General features: G+C 37.3%; 1 protein-coding gene across 11 annotated transcripts in view; it reads right to left on the reverse strand.

The window, feature by feature from the left end:
* NEK10 (NIMA related kinase 10) overlaps positions 1-21788 on the reverse strand; it is a 296604-nt gene that overhangs the window by 153598 nt on the left and 121218 nt on the right. For all 11 annotated transcript variants that reach the window (XR_005218355.1, XR_005218356.1, XM_037846062.1 and 8 more), the window contains 3 exons: positions 19530-19575; positions 16947-17068; positions 16695-16797 (listed from right to left, as the gene is read on the reverse strand). Coding sequence is in view for 9 of the 11 variants with exons in the window: in XM_037846062.1 (XP_037701990.1) it covers positions 16695-16797; positions 16947-17068; positions 19530-19575 (271 nt within the window). In the remaining 2 variants the exon portion in view is untranslated. The remainder of the gene's footprint in view (positions 1-16694; positions 16798-16946; positions 17069-19529; positions 19576-21788) is intronic.

A 21788-nucleotide genomic window follows, 5' to 3' on the forward strand; every position in this document is an offset into this window, starting at 1 on the left:
TACTTGGAATAATGGAACTATACACACATAGCTCTAATATTAAGCAATAATGCTAAGGACCAGATTCTCTTAAGAGCAGCAAGTGAGTCTTTGTCTCTCTGCACATACAAGTTCTCTCTCTGTATCTCCCTCTCTCTTTTTCTCTGCCTGTCTCCTCTCTCTCTCTCTCTCACACACACACACAGGCATGCACACACATCTCACACACACACACACACACACACAGGCATGTATACACATGCTGTGTCTAGTGTGATTCTTATGTGCTAAGTCCTAAGTTGGAGATCAGGGCAGTGCCACGGAGGCTCAAATGTCTTCAGTAGACTCAGGAAGCTGGGCAGACAGCGGACAATCAGATGTGTAGCACCGTGCTACCCCTGAATTTATCTTTGTAAAAATAGACACTCCCACCTACTCAACATGTTGCTTCAGAGAACACACTTTGGGGGAAGTTACAGAATGTACAACAATTCCAGAATGCAGGATTCTACCCCCTATATTAACAAGTCCTCAGGGAACTAAATCATATCTCAATATGCCCATATGAAAACACACTAAAAGGAACTATTTTATTGCCCCTTAGTCTTTAGTATTTTTATATGATCTTATGAACCCAACATTAGAAAGTCATTATTTCCAATTCTTTTCTAAAGGCATGAAGATTTGGTGCCCCCATATTCTCATATCCAGTTTATTGTCTCACTAAAGGAACATAAAAATTGTCTGTCCCAGGGCTAAGAATCTTCCCTGTTCTAACTTTCTTGAAATTACTGTTCTCATCTTTTCCTTGAAACTATTCAAATTTCAAAATTGTTAAATGACCCAACAGCAGTGTGAGAATCTTAAATCTTTTTAGAAAAAGGTTTTGACTGAATTTCTTTCAATATTTCCTTCCTATTTTATATCACCCAATGGCAAGGATTCTGTGGTAAACTTCACAGAAAATATTCTTACTTTCTTAGCAATTATGAGGGCAATATGATGACTGAAAAAAAGTCTATGGCTACTCTTCCAAAAACAGATGCTATGAGGATATGCAACACAAGTGACTAAATATTCTGTAGTCTTTTAAGGCACACAAAGCTCCGCATCAGCTTAATGGGAAATAAATCACAGAACAGCTTCAAAGCAAGGTATATCAAGAGACTAAAAAGGTCACAAATAGAGTGGTCATACATATATTTGACTAGGAGGTTTTACAGGAATATTAAATAATATTCATAAAAGGACTTTGAGTTCTCTAACAAAAGTGCAATCCTGCATCATTCTTTCTATGATACATAATTCTCAGCAGCAGTTGAGTCAAACTATTACAATTAAATCCTCTAGAGATTCTGGTAATACCAGACAGGTCTAATTTGAGTTGTCAAACTATAGTGGCACCCTAGAAAGTAAAATCTTTCCTCCCATACCCTTAGGTTACACTGTTGGCTGAGATGGCAGTGGGAACAGCTTGTATCTTTTCCCATGCAGGCACCTGGTTTTCACCCTAATCCTAAACCACTCTTCCCAAGCAATCTTGGCTATCAGATCAAGATCTCAAACCCAGGTCTCTTCCTAATCATTAGTCGCTCTCTGTAACAGACTTCTGAATATTGCCACCTGGATGTTTGTTAGTTCATTTGCTCATTCACTTGTTCATTACTAAATGAAATAATCAATAAGTAGATATTGATTAAAGGCTACCAGAGAAACAGAAGTTAAAGAAAATTTGACTCCCTTGCCTCAAAAAGGAAATGACACTAAACCAAAGATTTCAATACCATCTGCATCAAGGAGACCAGTCAAGTATAGGAAGGGAAAACATACCAGATATGGAAGTTGAATTTACCACCCAGAGAAATGGCATTTGACTTGAGCAGCAGACTTAGATAGGGGGCATTCCTGTTGAAAGACACAGAGGTATATATCTCCAGTGTGGTCTGTTCAGGAAAAAGCAATCTGTCCCACAGGGCCAGAGCAAAGGACAGGAGTAAGATAATGAAGAAAGGGCTTTAGGTGCCCTATGGACTCAAAAATGTATCTTAAGAGTCAAAGGGAGCTACTTGAAGGATTTTAATCAGGAGAAAGACAATCAGATTTCTAACTCAGCATGCTGAAACCCTTACCCCTAAGTCTCCTCACCCAATTCTCTGCTAGTGGCATCACATTCTTAGCAAACTCAGACTCTTCCTTGACTATTCTCATACCTCACACCTCACTAACTGCCCACCAAATCTTTTAAATTATGCATTCCAAATAAATACTGAATATAGTTCTCTTCCCTATCCTCTTCTGTTGCCCAAGGTAAAATCTATGTCATGTCTTTCCTGGACAATCACAACAGCATTTGGTGGCAAATACTGTTGGCTACCTCCCCAAAAGCCAGCGGCCACCCCCCTCTCTCTTTCTCATCTCCAACTATAGAGACTGGAAGCTGACTTCACAGTTTTCTTTACAGATAGGTCATATGACTTGGGTCTGGACAACCATGTGCGAAATCTAGTGGGGACCTTCCCTGAAAGATTTTCTTTTATGATAAAATGAGATAACCATTCAAAGAAAAGAACATTTTCCCTACTCAAGCTTCCACTCTAATTACTATGTTTGAATTTGGTAGTGATGCCTTGGGCTCTGCCAACCATGTTGTGACTATCAGATGACAAGCATAAAGACAAGATGTCAATATGCTGAGGATAATGGAGATCAAGGATAGAAAGGCCTCAATCATGGCTGACCTTCTTGAGCTTCTGAAGTAGCCCTGGAACCACCCAACTCCAAACAGCTTGTTATGAGATACCTAAACGTCATCATGGCTTAAGCCATTGTTAGTCACTTTTTTGTAGCTGAACATATTCTAATTGAAAAATCTCCTAAATTGACTCTCCGTTTTCATTCTTTCTCTACCTGCTCTTTCATCAGCCATTAGAATTATCCTTCTGCCTCCCAAATTTGATCACATAATTTCCCATCTGAAAATCTCTGAGAGTAACATAACTTCCCATCTGATAATCTCTGCTCAGAAGGACAATGTCCCATAATCCTACCCTCACCCCAAGGTTCTCCTTCGTGTCTCCAATTCTTTGTATTTTCTGTACCCCTTGCCTGGAAGGCTTTTACCTCTCCTGCTTAACTCCTCAACTTCAGGACCCCTCAGGCAGTCAGTCATATTTTCCCTGTGCTTGATAGTTGTGGTAGACTATATAATTGTTCATCCATAGTCTATCCGAGAGGAATGTCATCCTCATCCTGTTAAACCAGACTTGCTCTGGCCAATGAAATCTGAGCAGAAGTAACATATGAAACTTTGGGCAGAAGTTTTAAGAGCCAAACTATTGTTTGCCCTGTTCTTTCTTTCCTGTCTCTGATGTGGGTGCTGGTGTAGAGGAAGCTTCAGTCAGCCTAGGTCTCTGCGCATAGCTCCTTATTGACCTACAATGAACATGCAGCATGAGCAAGATGTAAACCTTGTTATTTTGCCAAGGGAGAGTAAAGTTTTTCTGCAAAGAGCAAGTGGTAAATATTTTAGGCCATATATGGACTTTGTCACGTCGTCTCCTTCTCCTTTTTATTTTTCATAACCCTGTAAAAATATAAAAACATTCTTAGCACACAGGACATACAAAAACAGTCCACAGACTGGATTTGGCCCATGAGCCATAGTTTGCCAGCTGCTGTTTTAAGATGCTGAGTCTTTAAGGTTACTTGCTACTGCAGCATAACATGACCTATCCTGACTAATATAATAGCAAACAGAAAGTGATTCAATACCCTGAAATGCAAACCCATACAGGCAGGAAGAGGCACTCCATTTTATATGAAAAACCTGAAAGTCTTTAAAATAAAACTGCATACCTCCTGAGTCATGCGCTAAAGCCATGTCCAAAATCTATTATCTATAAAACAAATGTTTGGTTTTTTCTTTTTCTTTCTTTCCTTTTTATTGGGGAGCAGGGGACGCAAGGGGGCATGAAGGGTTTACCCTAAAATGTGAATATGTGAAATGTTCAGGAGTTGTACAATGGCAGGTCTGCAGGGTAAGTTTATTTTCACAAGATTCCTTCCTTCAGAGTCATTCTGTAAGGCACTGACGCAGTATGGATCTTACAGGTGGCAGCGTTTCAGGGAGACTTCGCCTGTGCTTTGCCCAGTGTGCCACTGAGTCAGGGTTTGTTCCCTTATGTGGCCTCTCAGGCTGCAAATAAATTCAAGGATAAGCCCTGGACATGTGTCAGGGCATAAGTCATTAAAAGATACAGTCTTTTAAACGGAAATATATTTAGACATAAAAATAGATAGCATTTGTAAAACCATGCACACCTAAATATGTTTATGCTTTCTACTCTGCTGCCTCATGAAGGCAGACTCCAGCCGGCATGTTTACTTATAAATCATTGCAAATTGACCTCAATCGTAAAGCATTCAATTCATCTACATGGAGAAAAATAAGAAGGAAATTTTAGTTTCTCTAAAGTTTTTTTTTTCTGGTCCCATTTTCAATACTTTATCCTGTACATCTTAAACATTTTTTGATATACAGGATATGTACTAAATTAATCACCTAATCTTAGTATAAGTCTTCTATTTTTCCAACTCTTCATCTTTTTTTGATGTACAGATACTGTACTTCTTATCTGGAAGTATTAAATAAACATAGTGCAAGAAAGAGGTAAAATATAATGAGGCTGCCCCCTTGTGGTGATATGGTTTCTCTCTCTCTCTCTCTCTCTCTCTGTCTCACACACACACACACACACACACACACACACACACACACACACACGCACCATGTTTTTACAGGCTCTATGAATTGTAGCTAGCTATACTTCAACCTCCTAAAATATGGGAATCTTACACATTTAGTTTCAAATTAAAACTACAAGATTTTTCATTTAATCCCACTCCCTCTTAAAAATAAGAGTCTCTAATGGCCTTATTTTTATCAATAGTTATAGAAACCAAACAATATATTTCAGCACTATTGTATTTAAAGTATATTTGTTTAAAGAGCAATATAAAATCTCTGTGGGTTATTTTTTAGTCATAAAATCATTTTATATTCATTGAAAATAATGGTAGCACGTCAATGCCCTATCCATACAATTTTTTTTATTAGCTAGAAACTGGACTGGGATAAGATTCTGTTCTGAGATTATCACTGCATCTTTATTTGAAACCAAGAAAATACTGCCTCATTTAAAACTAAAAAGTGTTGGAAATTGAAAGTAAATCGTTAACCTAATGAATCCCAGATATTGAGGCCACTTGGCTAATATAAGTTTAATAAATTTTAAGAATAGCAAATTGACAATGAGGGCAAGACAGAGAAAAACAAGTTTGCTTGTTCTTACAAAACAAAGTAACTTTTTCTAGGGAGGCATTTACATTTTGAGTGCCAGCATAAATACATATTTTTTACTGAAGTTAGATAGTCAACTTGAAAGTGGGATATTTTAAGTCTAATACATAGACTTAATAATTTACTAACCTGTCCATTGTGGTTAAAAGTTGGATTGACCATATGTGCTTATCTCCTCTTCCTCTCAAAATCTTGCTAAAATGAAGGGAAAATATTTTTCTCTGAAAAGTTACAGATCCACAAGGACAATGAGAATGGGAGAGGAGACAACAGAGGACAATGAATTTTTAGAAGATGGAAAGTAGATGGGGTAGGGAAAGAGACTCAGCAGAACAGGAAAAGTTCCAACTCCCGTATTAGAGAATGGGAAGGCCAGAAAGGGAAGAAAAGAAAATACAGATCATTCTGAGATAGATAAGTATTCATGGAATAAAAACAGGATTCCATGAAAATAGAATAAAGAACAAGATGGAATATTTGGGAGGTGGGGCAAGATGGCGGACTGGTGAGCTATATGTTTTAGTTACTCCTCCAGGAACGTAGGTAGAAAGCAAGGAACTGCGTGGACTGGACACCACAGAGCAATCTGACTTTGTGCACACTTCATACAACACTCATGAAAATGTGGAACTGCTGAGATCAGTGAAATCTGTAAGTTTTTGTGGCCAGGGGACCCACACCCCTCCCTGCCAGGCTCAGTCCCATGGGAGGAGCGGCTGTCAGCTCCGGGAAGGAGAAGGGAGAACTGCAGTGGCAGCCCTTATCGGAAACTCATTCTACTGATCCAGACTCCAACCACAGATAGACTGAGACCAGACACCAGAGAATCTGAGAGCAGCCAGCCCAGCAGAGAGGAGACAGGCACAGAAAAAAACAACACGTAAAACTCCAAAATAAAAGCGGAGGATTTTTGGAGTTCTGGTGAACACAGAAAGGGGAAGGGCAGAGCTCAGGCCCTGAGGCTCATATGCAAATCCCGAAAAAAAGCTGATCTCTCAGCCCTGTGGACCTTTCCTTAATGGCCCTAATTGCTTTCTCTCTTAGCATTTCAATAACCCATTAGATCTCTGAGGAGGGCCCTTTTTTTTTTTTTTAATCCTTTTTACTTTTTCTAAAACAATTACTCTAAGAAACCCAAAAGAGAAAGCTTCAAAGACTTGCAATTTGGACAGGTCAAGACAAGAGCAGAACTACGAGAGCTCTGAAACAAAAGGCAATAATCCAGTGGTTGAGAAAATTCACTAAACACCACAACTTCCCAAGAAAAGGGGGGTGTCCGCTCACAGCCATCATCCTGGTGGACAGGAAACACTCCTGCCCATTGCCAGCCCCATAGCCCACAGCTGCCCCAGACAACCCAGTGTGACGGAAGTGCTTCAAATAACAGGCACACACCACAAAACTGAGCGTAGCCTTCCCTGCAACCTCAGCTGATTGTCCCAGAGTTGGGAAGGTGGAGCAGTGTGAATTAACAAAGCCCCATTCAGCCATCATTTCAGCAGACTGGGAGCCTCCCTACACAGCCCAGCAGCCCAAAACTCCCCTGGGGGGATGGCACTCACCTGTGACATAGCACAGTCATCCCTCAACAGAGGACCAGGGGGTGCACAGCCTGGAAGAGGGGCCCACTTGCAAGTCTCAGGAGCCATACGCCAATACCAAGGACTTGTGGGTCAGTGGCAGAGACAAACTGTGGCAGGACTGAACTGAAGGATTAGACTATTGCAGCAGCTTTAAGACTCTAGGATCACCAGGGAGATTTGATTGTTAGAGCCACCCCCACCTCCCTGATTGCCCAGAAACACGCCCCATATACAGGGTGGGCAACACCAACTACACACGCAAGCTTGGTACACCAATTGGACCCCCCAAGGCTCACTCCCCCACTCACCACAAAGGCTAAGCAGGGGAGAACTGGCTTGTGGAGAACAGGTGGTTCGTGGACACCACCTGCTGGTTAGTTAGAGGAAGTGTACTCCACGAAGCTGTAGATCTGATAAATTAGAGATAAGGACTTCAATTGGTCTACAAATCCTAAAAGAACCCTATCAAGTTCAGCAAATGCCAAGAGGCCAAAAACAACAGAAAATTATAAAGCATATGAAAAAACCAGACGATATGGATAACCCAAGCCCAAGTACCCAAATCAAAAGATCAGAAGAGACACAGCACCTAGAGCAGCTACTCAAAGAACTAAAGATAAACAATGAGACCATAGTACGGGATACAAAGGATATCAAGAAGACCCTAAAAGAGCATAAAGAAGACACTGTAAGACTAAATAAAAAAATGGATGATCTTATGAAAATTAAAGAAACTGTTGACCAAATTAAAAAGATTCTAGACACTCATAGTACAAGACTAGAGGAAGTTGAACAACGAATCAGTGACCTGGAAGATGACAGAATGGAAAATGAAAGCATAAAAGAAAGAATGGGGAAAAAAATTGAAAAAATCGAAACGGACCTCAGGGATATGATAGATAATATAAAACGTCCTAATATAAGACTCATTGGTGTTCCAGAAGGGGAAGAAAAGGGTAAAGGTCTAGGAAGAGTATTCAAAGAAATTGGTGGGGGAAACTTCCCAAATCTTCTAAACAACATAAATACACAAATCATAAATGCTCAGCGAACTCCAAATAGAATAAATCCAAATAAACCCACTCCAAGACATATTCTGATCACACTGTCAAACACAGAAGAGAAGGAGCAAGTTCTGAAAGCAGCAAGAGAAAAGCAATTCACCACATACAAAGGAAACAGCATAAGACTAAGTAGTGACTACTCAGTAGCCACCATGGAGGCGAGAAGGCAGTGGCACAATATATTTAAAATTTTGAGTGAGAAAAATTTCCAACCAAGAATACTTTATCCAGCAAAGCTCTCCTTCAAATTTGAGGGAGAGCTTAAATTTTTCACAGACAAACAAATGCTGAGAGAATTTGCTAACAAGAGACCTGCCCTACTGGAGTTACTAAAGGGAGCCCTACAGACAGAGAAACAAAGAAAGGACAGAGAGACTTGGAGAAAGGTTCAGTACTAAAGAGATTCGGTATGGGTACAATAAAGGATATTAATAGAGAGAGTGGAAAAATATGACAAACATAAACCAAAGGATAAGATGGCTGATTCAAGAAATGCCTTCACGGTTATAACGTTGAATGTAAATGGATTAAACTCCCCAATTAAAAGATGCAGATTCGCAGAGTGGATCAAAAAAAAAGAACCATCAATATGTTGCATACAAGAGACTCATCTTAGACACAGGGACACAAAGAAACTGAAAGTGAAAGGATGGAAAAAAATATATCATGCAAGCTACAGCCAAAAGAAAGCAGGTGTAGCAATATTAATCTCAGATAAAATAGACTTTAAATGCAGGGATGTTTTGAGAGACAAAGAAGGCCACTACATACTAATAAAAGGGGCAATTCAACAAGAAGAAATAACAATCGTAAATGTCTATGCACCCAATCAAGGTGCCACAAAATACATGAGAGAAACACTGGCAAAACTAAAGGAAGCAATTGATGTTTCCACAATAATTGTGGAAGACTTCAACACATCACTCTCTCCTATAGATAGATCAACCAGACAGAAGACCAATAAGGAAATTGAAAACCTGAACAATCTGATAAATGAATTAGATTTAACAGACATATACAGGACATTACATCCCAAATCACCAGGATACACATACTTTTCTAGTGCTCACGGAACTTTCTCCAGAATAGATCATATGCTGGGACATAAAACAAGCCTCAATAAATTTAAAAAGATTCAAATTATTCAAAGCACATTCTCTGACCACAATGGAATACAATTAGAAGTCAATAACCATCAGAGACTTAGAAAATTCACAAATACCTGGAGGTTAAACAACACACTCCTAAACAATCAGTGGGTTAAAGAAGAAATAGCAAGAGAAATTGCTAAATATATAGAGACAAATGAAAATGAGAACACAACATACCAAAACCTATGGGATGCAGCAAAAGCAGTGCTAAGGGGGAAATTTATAGCACTAAACGCATATATTAAAAAGGAAGAAAGAGCCAAAATCAAAGAACTAATGGATCAACTGAAGAAGCTAGAAAATGAACAGCAAACCAATCCTAAACCAAGTAGAAGAAAAGAAATAGCAAGGATTAAAGCAGAAATAAATGACATAGAGAACAAAAAAACAATAGAGAGGATAAATATCACCAAAAGTTGGTTCTTTGAGAAGATCAACAAGATTGACAAGCCCCTAGCTAGACTGACAAAATCAAAAAGAGAGAAGACCCATATAAAAAAATAATGAATGAAAAAGGTGACATAACTGCAGATCCTGAAGAAATTAAAAAAATTATAAAAGGATACTATGAACAACTGTATGGCAACAAACTGGATAATGTAGAGGAAATGGGCAATTTTCTGGAAACATATGAACAACCTAGACTGACCAGAGAAGAAATAGAAGACCTCAACCAACCCATCACAAGCAAAGAGATCCAATCAGTCATCAAAAATCTTCCCACAAATAAATGCCCAGGGCCAGATGGCTTCACAGGGGAATTCTACCAAACTTTCCAGAAAGAACTGACACCAATCTTACTCAAACTCCTTCAAAACATTGAAGAAAATGGAACACTACCTAACTCATTTTATGAAGCTAACATCAATCTAATACCAAAACCAGGCAAAGATGCTACAAAAAAGGAAAACTACCGGCCAATCTCCCTAATGAATATAGATACAAAAATCCTCAACAAAATACTTGCAAATCGAATCCAAAGACACATTAAAAAAATCATGCACCATGACCAAGTGGCATTCATTCCAGGCATGCAAGGATGGTTCAACATAAGAAAATCAATCAATGTATTACAACACATTAAAAATTCGAAAGGGAAAAATCAAATGATCATCTCAATAGATGCTGAAAAAGCATTTGACAAAATCCAACATCCATTTTTGATAAAAACACTTCAAAAGGTAGGAATTGAAGGAAACTTCCTCAATATGATAAAGAGCATATATGAAAAACCCACAGCCAGCATAGTACTCAATGGTGAGAGACTGAAAGCCTTCCCTCTAAGATCAGGAACAAGACAAGGATGCCCGCTGTCACCACTGTTATTCAACATTGTGCTGGAAGTGCTAGCCAGGGCAATCCGGCAAGACAAAGAAATAAAAGGCATCCAAATTGGAAAAGAAGAAGTAAAACTGTCATTGCTTGCAGACGATATGATCTTTTATCTAGAATACCCTGAGAAATCGACGATACAGCTACTAGAGCTAATAAACAAATTTAGCAAAGTAGCTGGATACAAGGTTAATGCACATAAGTCAGTAATGTTTCTATATGCTAGAAATGAACAAACTAAAGAGACACTCAAGAAAAAGATACCACTTTCAATAGCAACTAAAAAAATCAAGTACCTAGGAATAAACTTAACCAAAGATGTAAAAGACCTATACAAAGAAAACTACGTAACTCCACTAAAAGAAATAGAAGGGGAGCTTAAAAGATGGAAAAATATTCCATGTTCATGGATAGGAAGGCTAAATGTCATTAAGATGTCAATTCTACCCAAACTCATCTACAGATTCAATGCAGTCCCAATCAAAATTCCAACAACCTACTTTGCACACTTGGAAAAGCTAGTTATCAAATTTATTTGGAAAGGAAAGATGCCTCGAATTGCTAAAGACACTCTAAAAAAGAAAAACGAAGTGGGAGGACTTACACTGCCTGACTTTGAAACTTATTATAAAGCCACGGCTGTCAAAACAGCATGGTACTGGCACAAAGATAGACATATAGATCAATGGAATCGAATTGAGAATTCGGAGATAGACCCTCAGATCTATGGCCGACTGATCTTTGATAAGGCCCCCAAAGTCACTGAACTGAGTCATAATGGTCTTTTCAACAAATGGGGCTGGGAGAGCTGGATATCCATATCCAAAAGAATGAAAGAGGACCCCTACCTCAACCCCTACACAAAAATTAACTCAAAATGGATGAAAGATCTCAATATAAAAGAAAGTACCATAAAACTCCTAGAAGATAATGTAGGAAAACATCTTCAAGACCTTGTATTAGGCGGCCACTTCCTAGACTTTACACCCAAAGCACAAGCAACAAAAGAGAAAATAGATAAATGGGTACTCCTCAAGCTTAGAAGTTTCTGCACCTCAAAGGAATTTCTCAAAAAGGTAAAGAGGCAGCCAACTCAATGGGAAAAAATTTTTGGAAACCACGTATCTGACAAAAGACTGATATCTTGCATATATAAAGAAATCCTACAACTCAATGACAATAGCACAGACAGCCCAATTATAAAATGGGCAAAAGATATGAAAAGACAGTTCTCTGAAGAGGAAATACAAATGGCCAAGAAACACATGAAAAAATGTTCAGCTTCACTAGCTATTAGAGAGATGCAAATTAAGACCACAATGAGATACCATCTCACACCGATTAGAATGGCTGCCATTAAACAAACAGGAAACTACAAATGCTGGAGGGGATGTGGAGAAATTGGAACTCTTATTCATTGTTGGTGGGACTGTATAATGGTTCAGCCACTCTGGAAGTCAGTCTGGCAGTTCCTTAGAAAACTAGATATAGAGTTACCATTCGATCCAGCGATTGCACTTCTCAGTATATACCCGGAAGATCGGAAAGCAGTGACACGAACAGATATCTGCACGCCAATGTTCATAGCAGCATTATTCACAATTGCCAAGAGATGGAAACAACCCAAATGTCCTTCAACAGATGAGTGGATAAATAAAATGTGGTATATACACACGATGGAATGCTACGCGGCAGTAAGAAGGAACGATCTCGTGAAACATATGACAACATGGATGAACCTTGAAGACATAATGCTGAGCGAAATAAGCCGGGCACAAAAAGAGAAATATTATATGCTACCACTAATGTGAACTTTGAAAAATGTAAAACAAATGGTTTATAATGTAGAATGTAGGGGAACTAGTGATAGAGAGCAATTAAGGAAGGGGGAGCAATAATCCAAGAAGAACAGATAAGCTATTTAATGTTCTGGGGATGCCCAGGAATGACTATGGTCTGTTAATTTCTGATGGATATAGTAGGAACAAGTTCACAGAAATGTTGCTATATTAGGTAACTTTCTTGGGGTAAAGTAGGAACAGGTTGGAAGTTAAGCAGTTATCTTAGGTTAGTTGTCTTTTTCTTACTCCCTTGTTATGGTCTCTTTGAAATGTTCTTTTATTGTATGTTTGTTTGTTTGTTTTTAATTTTTTTTTTCATACAGTTGATTTAAAAAAGAAAAACAAGGGAAAAAATATGTAGTGCCCCCTTGAGGAGCCTGTGGAGAATGCAGGGGTATTGGCCTACCCCACCTCGATGGTTGCTAACATGACCACAGACATAGGGGACTGGTGGTTTGATGGATTGAGCCCTCTACCATAGGTTTTACCCTTGGGATGACGGTTGCTGCAAAGGAGACGCTAGGCCTCCCTATAATTGTGCCTAAGAGCCTCCTCCCGAATGCCTCTTTGTTGCTCAGATGTGGCCCCCTCTCTCTAGCTAAGCCAACTTGAAAAGTGAAATCACTGCCCTCCCCTCTACGTGGGATCAGACACCCAGGGGAGTGAATCTCCCTGGCAACGTGGAATATGACTCCCGGGGAGGAATGCAGACCTGGCATCATGGGACAGAGAACATCTTCTTGACCAAAAGGGGGATGTGAAAGGAAATGAAATAAGCTTCAGTGGCAGAGAGATTCCAAAAGGAGCCAAGAGGTCACTCTGGTGGGCACTCTTACGCACACTTTAGACAACCCTTTTTAGGTTCTAAAGAATTGGGGTAGCTGGTGGTGGATACCTGAAACTATCAAACTACAATGCAGAACCCATGAATCTCGAAGACAATTGTATAAAAATGTAGCTTATGAGGGGTGACTATGGGATTGGGAAAGCCATATGGACCACACTCCACTTTGTCTAGTTTATGGATGGATGAGTAGAAAAATAGAAGGAAACAAACAGACAAAGGTACCCAGTGTTCTTTTTTACTTCAATTGCTCTTTTTCACTTTAATTATTATTCTTGTTATTTTTGTGTGCGTGCTAATGAAGGGGTCAGGGATTGATTTAGGTGATGAATGTACAACTATGTAATGGTACTGTGAACAATTGAATGTACAATTTGTTTTGTATGACTGCGTGGTATGTGAATATATCTCAATAAAATGAAGATAAAAAAACAAAACAAAACAAAACAAAACAAAAAAAAAGATGAAATTTTTGGAAATTGAAAGTATGGTGAATAAATTTAAATATTCAATAGAAGGACTGGGAAAAAAGATGAAGAAATAACTCTAAAGTACAACAACAAAAAAAGACAAAGAGTTGGAAAAATAGAAGAATTATACTAAAATTAGGTGATTAATTTAGTACATACAACATGTAGGACTAATAGGAATTCTAGAAAGGGGAAACAGAAAGGAGAGGGGAGAAAAGTAGCAAAGAAATAATGCAGGAACGTTAACCAGAATTGAGGATGGCTTAAGTCTCTAGATTAAAGAACACACCTGGTTCCAGACACATTGAATGAAAAAAGACCCACCCAATGCAGTGGATAAAGGGAACGAACATCCTACAACTTTCCAGAGAGATAGAATAGCTCATGTATCAAGCAAAGGGAATCAGAATAGCATTGGATTTCCTAACAGCAAAACTGAATACTAGGAGACAAAAAGAATGCCTTTAAAATGTGAAAAGATAATGACTTCCACCTGAGAATACTACACCCAGCCAAAGTGCTAACCAAGTACGAGGGTCCCATAAAAATATTTTGTCACATACAAGCATCCAAAAGATATAACTCCCAAAGCACTCTTAGAAAAGTACTAGAAGATATATCTCAGCAAAACAAGGAGGTTAAAAAAGAAACAGGAAGACAGGATGCAAGAAGGGCCAACAAAAGTTCCAGGGCAACAGTTGTGCAGCAGAACTAAAGTCACCTCCAATCTAGATTGTAGCAAGCAGCTAAGGGGCTAAAGGGAAAAAAAAATCAGGAGCAGTAGTTATGTTTGACCTTGTAGAAACTGTATTGAAGTGGCTTTTAGAATCCCTTTGAGAAGATTTGGAAAGAAGTAGTAATAGGTACATAGAAAACCAAGGGGAAAAAAGCAGTCATTATTAACTCCAAGGAAAACAAAAAGGTCAGTGATGAAGGAAAGGTAATCAACACTAAACAATATTTACACAGTGATAATAATGTAAACATTGAATATGGATTTAACCCAAAATTGTGCTATAACACCACTGTTAGGATGGTAGATGGGGAAAAGGAGGAATCCTCACTATAACAACGGAAAGTCAGTAAGGTCTAAAATTGAGAAACAAATGGTAATATAAGCATATTAGCTAGAAATATGGAGGTAAATTCAAGAATAAAAAGCTAAAAATTATTAAAAGTGGTTATTTTGGGAGAAAAGATCTGGGGATTACAAAGGGGTGGGGAGAAAATTTCTTTTTCTTTGTAAGTTTTTTAGTACTATTTTATTTTGTAAACTATTTTGATGTGTGATACTGATTAAAGAAACCAAATATAAAAGTTAATTAAAAGAAGTTTGGAAAGAAAAGGAACCAGGAATTTCAGAAATTAAGTTCAGTATATGTAAATAAAATCAAAAGAGATGATTACTACTAATCTTATAATAAAATGAAATGCAGGATTGCATATTACTCAGAAAATATGGCCCGAACAGCCATTACTCAAAAGCATTATTCTGGCCCTACACAGATTTGTTTTGTATTTCTATATATAAATATTCTATTATCTATTAAATTCAAACATATGTAATTGTTAATAATCCTTATTAACTTACAAATTGACCAATGTACATGTAAACACACAGCAACGATTCTTAAAGAAACGCAAGTACAATTAAAAGAGAGAGTAGAAAGCCTATGGTAAACAAAATGACTAACCAAACGTGTGTCCAAGATGAAGATTCACAATTATTTGATCTTATTTTTCATTTCATAAAGCTTTGGCTTAGAAACATTTCCAAGCAATTTGTATTGAAGTTGATCTATAGAGTTTCTGTTGTTGCTTTTTTTTTTAAACTAATAAAGGATGCTCTACTTAAAAAAATCCAAACTCTAAAACTGATGGTTGATACTGAAGACATGGTTATGGTGAATGCGTACATTTGGAATGGACTTCATGGGAAATTAGATTCTTCTAAAAGCAAGAGGCTCAGTTTTAGATGTTGTTGTATGTGTCTCACATCAGTGACATCTAGGGCAATGGTCTCCAAAGCTGGGTGCCCAGGGCAATCCACTGGGAGACAGGAAAAAATAATAAAAGCTCCTTTATAATTTTTTATACAGTTTTGTATTTTATTTCTGTAGACTTTATGTACTATAGAATATTTGTACAGTGATAGATGTATCAAATTTATAAATAAGCATACAGTGTATTCTAAAAAAATTTTTACTGTTGGGACATCATGATCAAAACTGATCAGAAACCACTGATTCAAGGATGTGTCTCTCTTGTTGAAATTGGTGAACCAGTAATAGTCCATGAGAGTAACATAAGCATTTAAGAGTGTGTGAGTAAGCTGAGGGAAAAAAGAAAAAGAAAAGGAAGAAAGAAAGAAAAAAGAGTATATGAATATAAGACAGGCAGGGGAGAGTATATATATAATTCTAAGCCAAAACCTAATTTTAAATTTAAATTACAATTGAGAATTAGACAACAGTGTGGGGGGTGGGAGGATCATTTGTAAATTTCATCCACTATTAGGCTTACTTACTACAGATGAAAATACTATGATAAAAGCAGTATGTTGATGTACACAAATAGCTGGGATTTTATTTACCTCTTGATATGTACACTTGTCACCAATAAGGCACATCAGGCTATGGTAAAACAATTCAAAACAATGTGCTCTTGTGGTGGTTATAAGAGCTTTTATTGATGAGGTAAGTGTGCTGCAGAAGGAAAACCTTGGAAGTCACTGTTTTGGGATTTAAATACTCAGGCAACCTAAGAGTGCTTTACTCTCTCATATGGGCAAAATATAACTCAATCAATTAGAACTACACTAATACAGTAGCTACTAATCACATGTGGCTATTTAAATTAACTAAAATTTAATACAATTAAAAATTCAATTCCTCAGTCGCACTTAGCCACATTTCAAGTACCTGATAGCCACATTGGCCATTGGGTACCATAATGGATGGCAAAGATCTCAAGAACACTTCCATTTATACAGGAAGTTCTACTGGACAGAACTCACCTAGGATAACATTCAGAAATTCTTCAGTTAAAAATGTTAAGATTTTTATACTTACTAACTGTTACTTTGTCCTTATCCCCCAACATAATGTTGTTTGGCGTCAGATCTCTATGGACAATCCTCTTTTCCTTGTGTAGGTACCGAAGAGCTAAGCACAGCTTGAAACAGCAAATAAAAATATAAATTTTATTTCCTCAATATATGCATAAGCAATGATTACTACTACATATGCCTCTGAGATATCAGCTTGGAAGTTTACTGTTTTATAGAAAAAATTTAATGGAGATTAAAATAAAAACAAATGTACCTGTATAAATATTTTCCACAGTCTCTCCTCAGCAAAACGGTGCTGCTTTTCCTTCAAAGAACTGAAATGCTCTCCAAGAGGGGCCCCCTCTATAAGCTCCATAACTATATACAACCTGTCATCTATATAAAAGAACCCAAAAAGGTAACAGAAATTTAAATTTAATATATACATCATGAAAAAACAAATTAGAATCCAAGTCTCCCAAAGGGAGCACAACATCAAGGAATTTGAGGTGTGCAACGATATGGATCTGCTCAGGCCTGGAGGGTGTGGGGTAAGGGGGTCTTGGGGCAACTGGAGCTCAGGGACAATCGCTTGTGGCTAGAGCAACCTCCTAGCAAAAATTTGCTCTGGGAAATAGTGCCATTTCCTAGGTATACCAGGATGTGGAATGGTTGGGAGTTTCCAAAGAAAATAAGCAAAAACCATCCCAAGCCATGGAGGATTCCCTGAAGAACATTTAAACCCATCTTTCTTCTCAATACTCTAAAATTTACCCTTAAATCAAGTCAGATGTCCATAAAATTGCATTTTAAACTGCATTGTTTTGGAGTCTCATACAATTACTTTACACAATGACACAGCTGAAGACCCCACCCCCTGATAGAAATCTGTGATGTCCCTCAAGAGCAGAGAAAGCTAGACTTCCAGTTACTCTTACGGATACTGGGAATCTCATAACTTATTGTGTTTGTCGCCTTGCCTCAGATGCCAGGAGACAAACAAGTTGATTTTACTTCCTCCTGTAAAACCAATACATAGCTGTTAACAATGGTATGTGATATGTATCATCTCTGACTTTTTGGACATAGATAAAATATAAATGTTGTTAACTCAAATAAAATGGCTGCCTGCATTGGGTGTTGCCAAAAGGGACACCTTCTCAAGAAAGGATTTTCCAAAAGACAAAAACAATTGACCTACAGGGGCTTTCCAAGAAAACGAACAATGGAACAGACCCTGCAGAACCGCAGGTAAGCAACACCTGGTGATGAACCAGCTCTCATCCAAGAGAGATGGCATATCCAGTTGGACATACCATACTAACCAATGTATATCTGCTCCCTCGCCATTCTGTAAGACCCCCCCCCCACCATGTAAAATGGAAATTTAATGTCCTCCCATCAGAACATTTCCTCGCTTGCTTCTGCATTTGCCCTATGTGAGCTTCCCCTCTGCCACTCCCTCAGCAGAGCTCCCCTCTACTTTCTGTATGGGATGTTACCTGATTTATGAATCACTCAATAAAGCTGTGAGATCCTAAAGTACATGAAAACTTTTTAACAATGTATATTTACACACACAATATTGACAAAAATGGAATCATGCCATACTTGTTCAGTAACTTATACTTTTTTCAGTCAAAGCCTTGTGTCAGTGCACACTGATCCACACCATTCTGTCTGTTGGTTGCATAGTATTATACAACACATAATTATCATAATGTATTTAACCATTCTCCTATTCATAGACATTTATATTGTTTCCAGTTTTCCATAATTCCAAAAAAATTTTTTGCATGTACTAATCTTACTTCAAGATTTATTTTTAATTTTCTCTCCTTTTATTCCCTTTTATGCCATTTCCTAATCGATTTTATGCAAATATTTTATGTATTTTCAAGCCATGTCAAATTCTCTTGGAAGATTTCAGGTTGTAAAACAGTTTTATTTTGTTTTTTAAATTTAAACAAGTTGTGTCACTTGCATACTGTCAGAAGCCAATCCTGATCTCTTTTTGATGGGATATACACCAAGGAAAGGGTAATTATTCTACTACCAAGAACAAATGGCCAAATGGACAGGATTTATTCCAGGAGTTTCTGCACTGAATTTGTTCAACTCACCGAGGAGAAGGAAGATGGATAAAATCATAACAAAGACCAAGGAACACAAAAGGTTTTCTTGAATGGCAACAACATTAAAGAAGAGGAAATGAGGAAGCCCCAATTATTGCTTTGTATTATTTTAAATCATTCTTCACATGGAGTTTAGTTTTGAAATTTCATGTGTGGCACAGATCATTGAGGTTTATAAATATTTATGTTATTTTAGTTTGTTTGTTTCAAAAAATAACCAAGTTTGGCTTTATCTCAGTGTTTTTGACTCAATGTTCCTTCATCCCTGAAGAGAGCCTGCCTTGCCTGCCTGCAGAATCAGTCAAGACACCAGCGCCATCTTGTGGCACTTATGTGAACTTCAGCTAAAATAAATCTCGAATCCAATTTATTCGGGGGGTAGAAAACGTTATCTGATTAAACAAAATAACTTATTTTTCTTCTTAAGAAACTATCTTATCTCTTGATTCTTATTTTGTATATGAAAATAACTGTAATAACTATTTTGGTTTGTTCGTGTAGTATCTTTCATATGGGGCTCAAAGTATTTCATGACTATCTGCAGGTCACTGATTTTAACACCATTCCACTGATCAAGGAAATAGTGCATAAGATGGTCTATACACACAAAAAAGTAAGGAAAGTAATTGATTAAATCATTTTTGTGACATTCTAATATAAAAACATATAAGTAACTAAGATACTTCTCCTTAATTGGTTATATCATGGAAATTCACACTTACTTTCCAGAAATGTTTTGTAATAGCGTACAACATTGGGATGATAAAGCTATAAGAAAAAGAAATAAACATTACACCACTTCAAAACACTGAAACATTTTTCACAGACTATTTAGTTGGACTTCATATTTGAAAAAAAAATAAAGAAAAATACTTGTAAAACTAAGCATTAAAAGATATCTAATTGAGATTTTTCAGAATTTTGTATTTGTTATTTACAAAACTAATGGGAAAATAGAAATCTCCTAAGTAGCCTTATCAAACAGAATTAAAAATTTATCATGTTTATCACCTAATTTAACTGAAATAGAGAATTGTAGAACTAGAAAAAAACTTAGCATTATTTAGCACTCTCTACCCTAACACCACACACACATTGCATAGAGAAGAAAACCAAAATAAAGCAATTTACCTGACTAAATTTAGTCTGTTTTTTATCCCCCCACACACACACACCGCCACACACACACATACCCCCATATGTTTATATACACTGATTTGTGTCTGTTTACCCAAATTTCCTGGGCTCTCCAAAATTATTAGTATGAAATAATTTGAATTAATGCAGTTTAAATCATAATAATTTATTTCAGGATGTGGCAAGGAAATTAAAAAAAAAAAATGCATAAACTCTCATTCTCATCCCATTCCCATTTTCTACAAGAATACTAACATTTTTGTAGTTGTTTATTTTTAGTTTAAATTTCCAGGAAAATTGAAATTTATTTTATTTCAGACAAGTTACCACCATACCTATAAATTACTTGCATCTCTTATTTTTCTTCCTTGGTGACTTTTTGAGGAGGATATTGCTAGCTGTTCACCAAAACCCACTCTCCCGTTGCTCTATCACAGCGGAGTTGTAACTGGACAAGGCTTCCCAGCTAAAGATCACATCTCTCAGCCTCTTTCGTAGCCAGGACTTGACCTATCACTCAATTCTCACCAATGAAATATGAGTGGAAGTCATGTATCTAAGGCCTAAAGAGTAGGTGCTCATCTCTTCCCATCTTGGACATGAATGTGCTTCTAGCAGTTTCAATTGTGCAGACAAAGACTATTGCCCAGGAAGGTGCAGAGCAATAAGAGAAAAAGAACCTGCATCCCTGAATGAGTGTGTGGAGTCAAGTCTACCTAACTGGTCTACTCCCTTTGGGACTATTACACGAGAAAAAAACAAACCTCAATTTTCCTTAACCTAGTATATTGTGGGCCTCTTCCTTAAGCTAAGGTCTTTTGTAGTTTTTTTTTTTTACAACAGAATAGTCTTAAACTTAACATATAAATTCTCATTCTCAACCCATTCCTGTTGCTTGTCTCTGCCTTAACCTCTTCCTTTTAGGCTCCAATATCATTATCCTCTCCTTTGGTTCAATCCTCTACTGGGACAGCAGATGTACAATTGTGAGTTACCTCAAAGTCCAAGCAGATGCCCCTTTTATATGGCCTACCTTAACATTCTCTTTGCTTATGAACTATGCTAAAACAAATAACCTACCTCATCAACTAGCAAGTATCCAGCATATTTTAAACAAAATGGGAACAGGTAAGCAAACAAAGCCATATTTTGGACTTTGCTCACTGACTTGGACTATATCCAGATTTTGGTCCAAATGAAGGTATTAGTTCAGCCTTGGTCGAAAGCCATGTTGTTTAGCTTTGTGCTATAATGAAACAGTATACTGTTGAAGGCTAAATTATCCTAAACATGAGCAAATACTAACTTATTTTTAAATCTAATCTATTAATATATAAAAGCCAACCATAAAATAAGCTATTTTTGTTAATATTTACTGCAATTTTAAACTGGAGTAGAACTGCAGATTTTAGCAAATAAAGACCATCATATACATGGTGTTCTTTGTTTCCCAGCACAGATGTTATGCAAATTTGACTAGTGAAGAACAAAGAGCCATGAAGCTGATAGCTCTCCACAGGAGTTATAAATGAACAGTATTTGTAACAAATGTAAAAGTAAGGAAGGCTGAAAAGGAAACCAATGTGTTCTTGGATCATAAAAAGAAATCCCATTTCTCTTCTGACATGTTTATTTCTCCCCAAACAAACCCTCATAATGATAGTAATTGAGTCATACCAATATGTCAGAATATTCTCCTTGAGCCTCTTCATTCAACCAATAAATAATAACCCACCTTGAAAATCCATAATAAACCATATTTGAGTTAACAGGTTGGTTTCACTTCACAAAAATGAGGGAACTCTTAGTCATATTCTTATGCACGTAGCTAAGTAATCAAATAT

This window comes from Choloepus didactylus, chromosome 1 (genome assembly GCF_015220235.1).
Source record: "Choloepus didactylus isolate mChoDid1 chromosome 1, mChoDid1.pri, whole genome shotgun sequence".
Taxonomy (NCBI): Eukaryota; Metazoa; Chordata; class Mammalia; order Pilosa; family Megalonychidae; genus Choloepus; species Choloepus didactylus.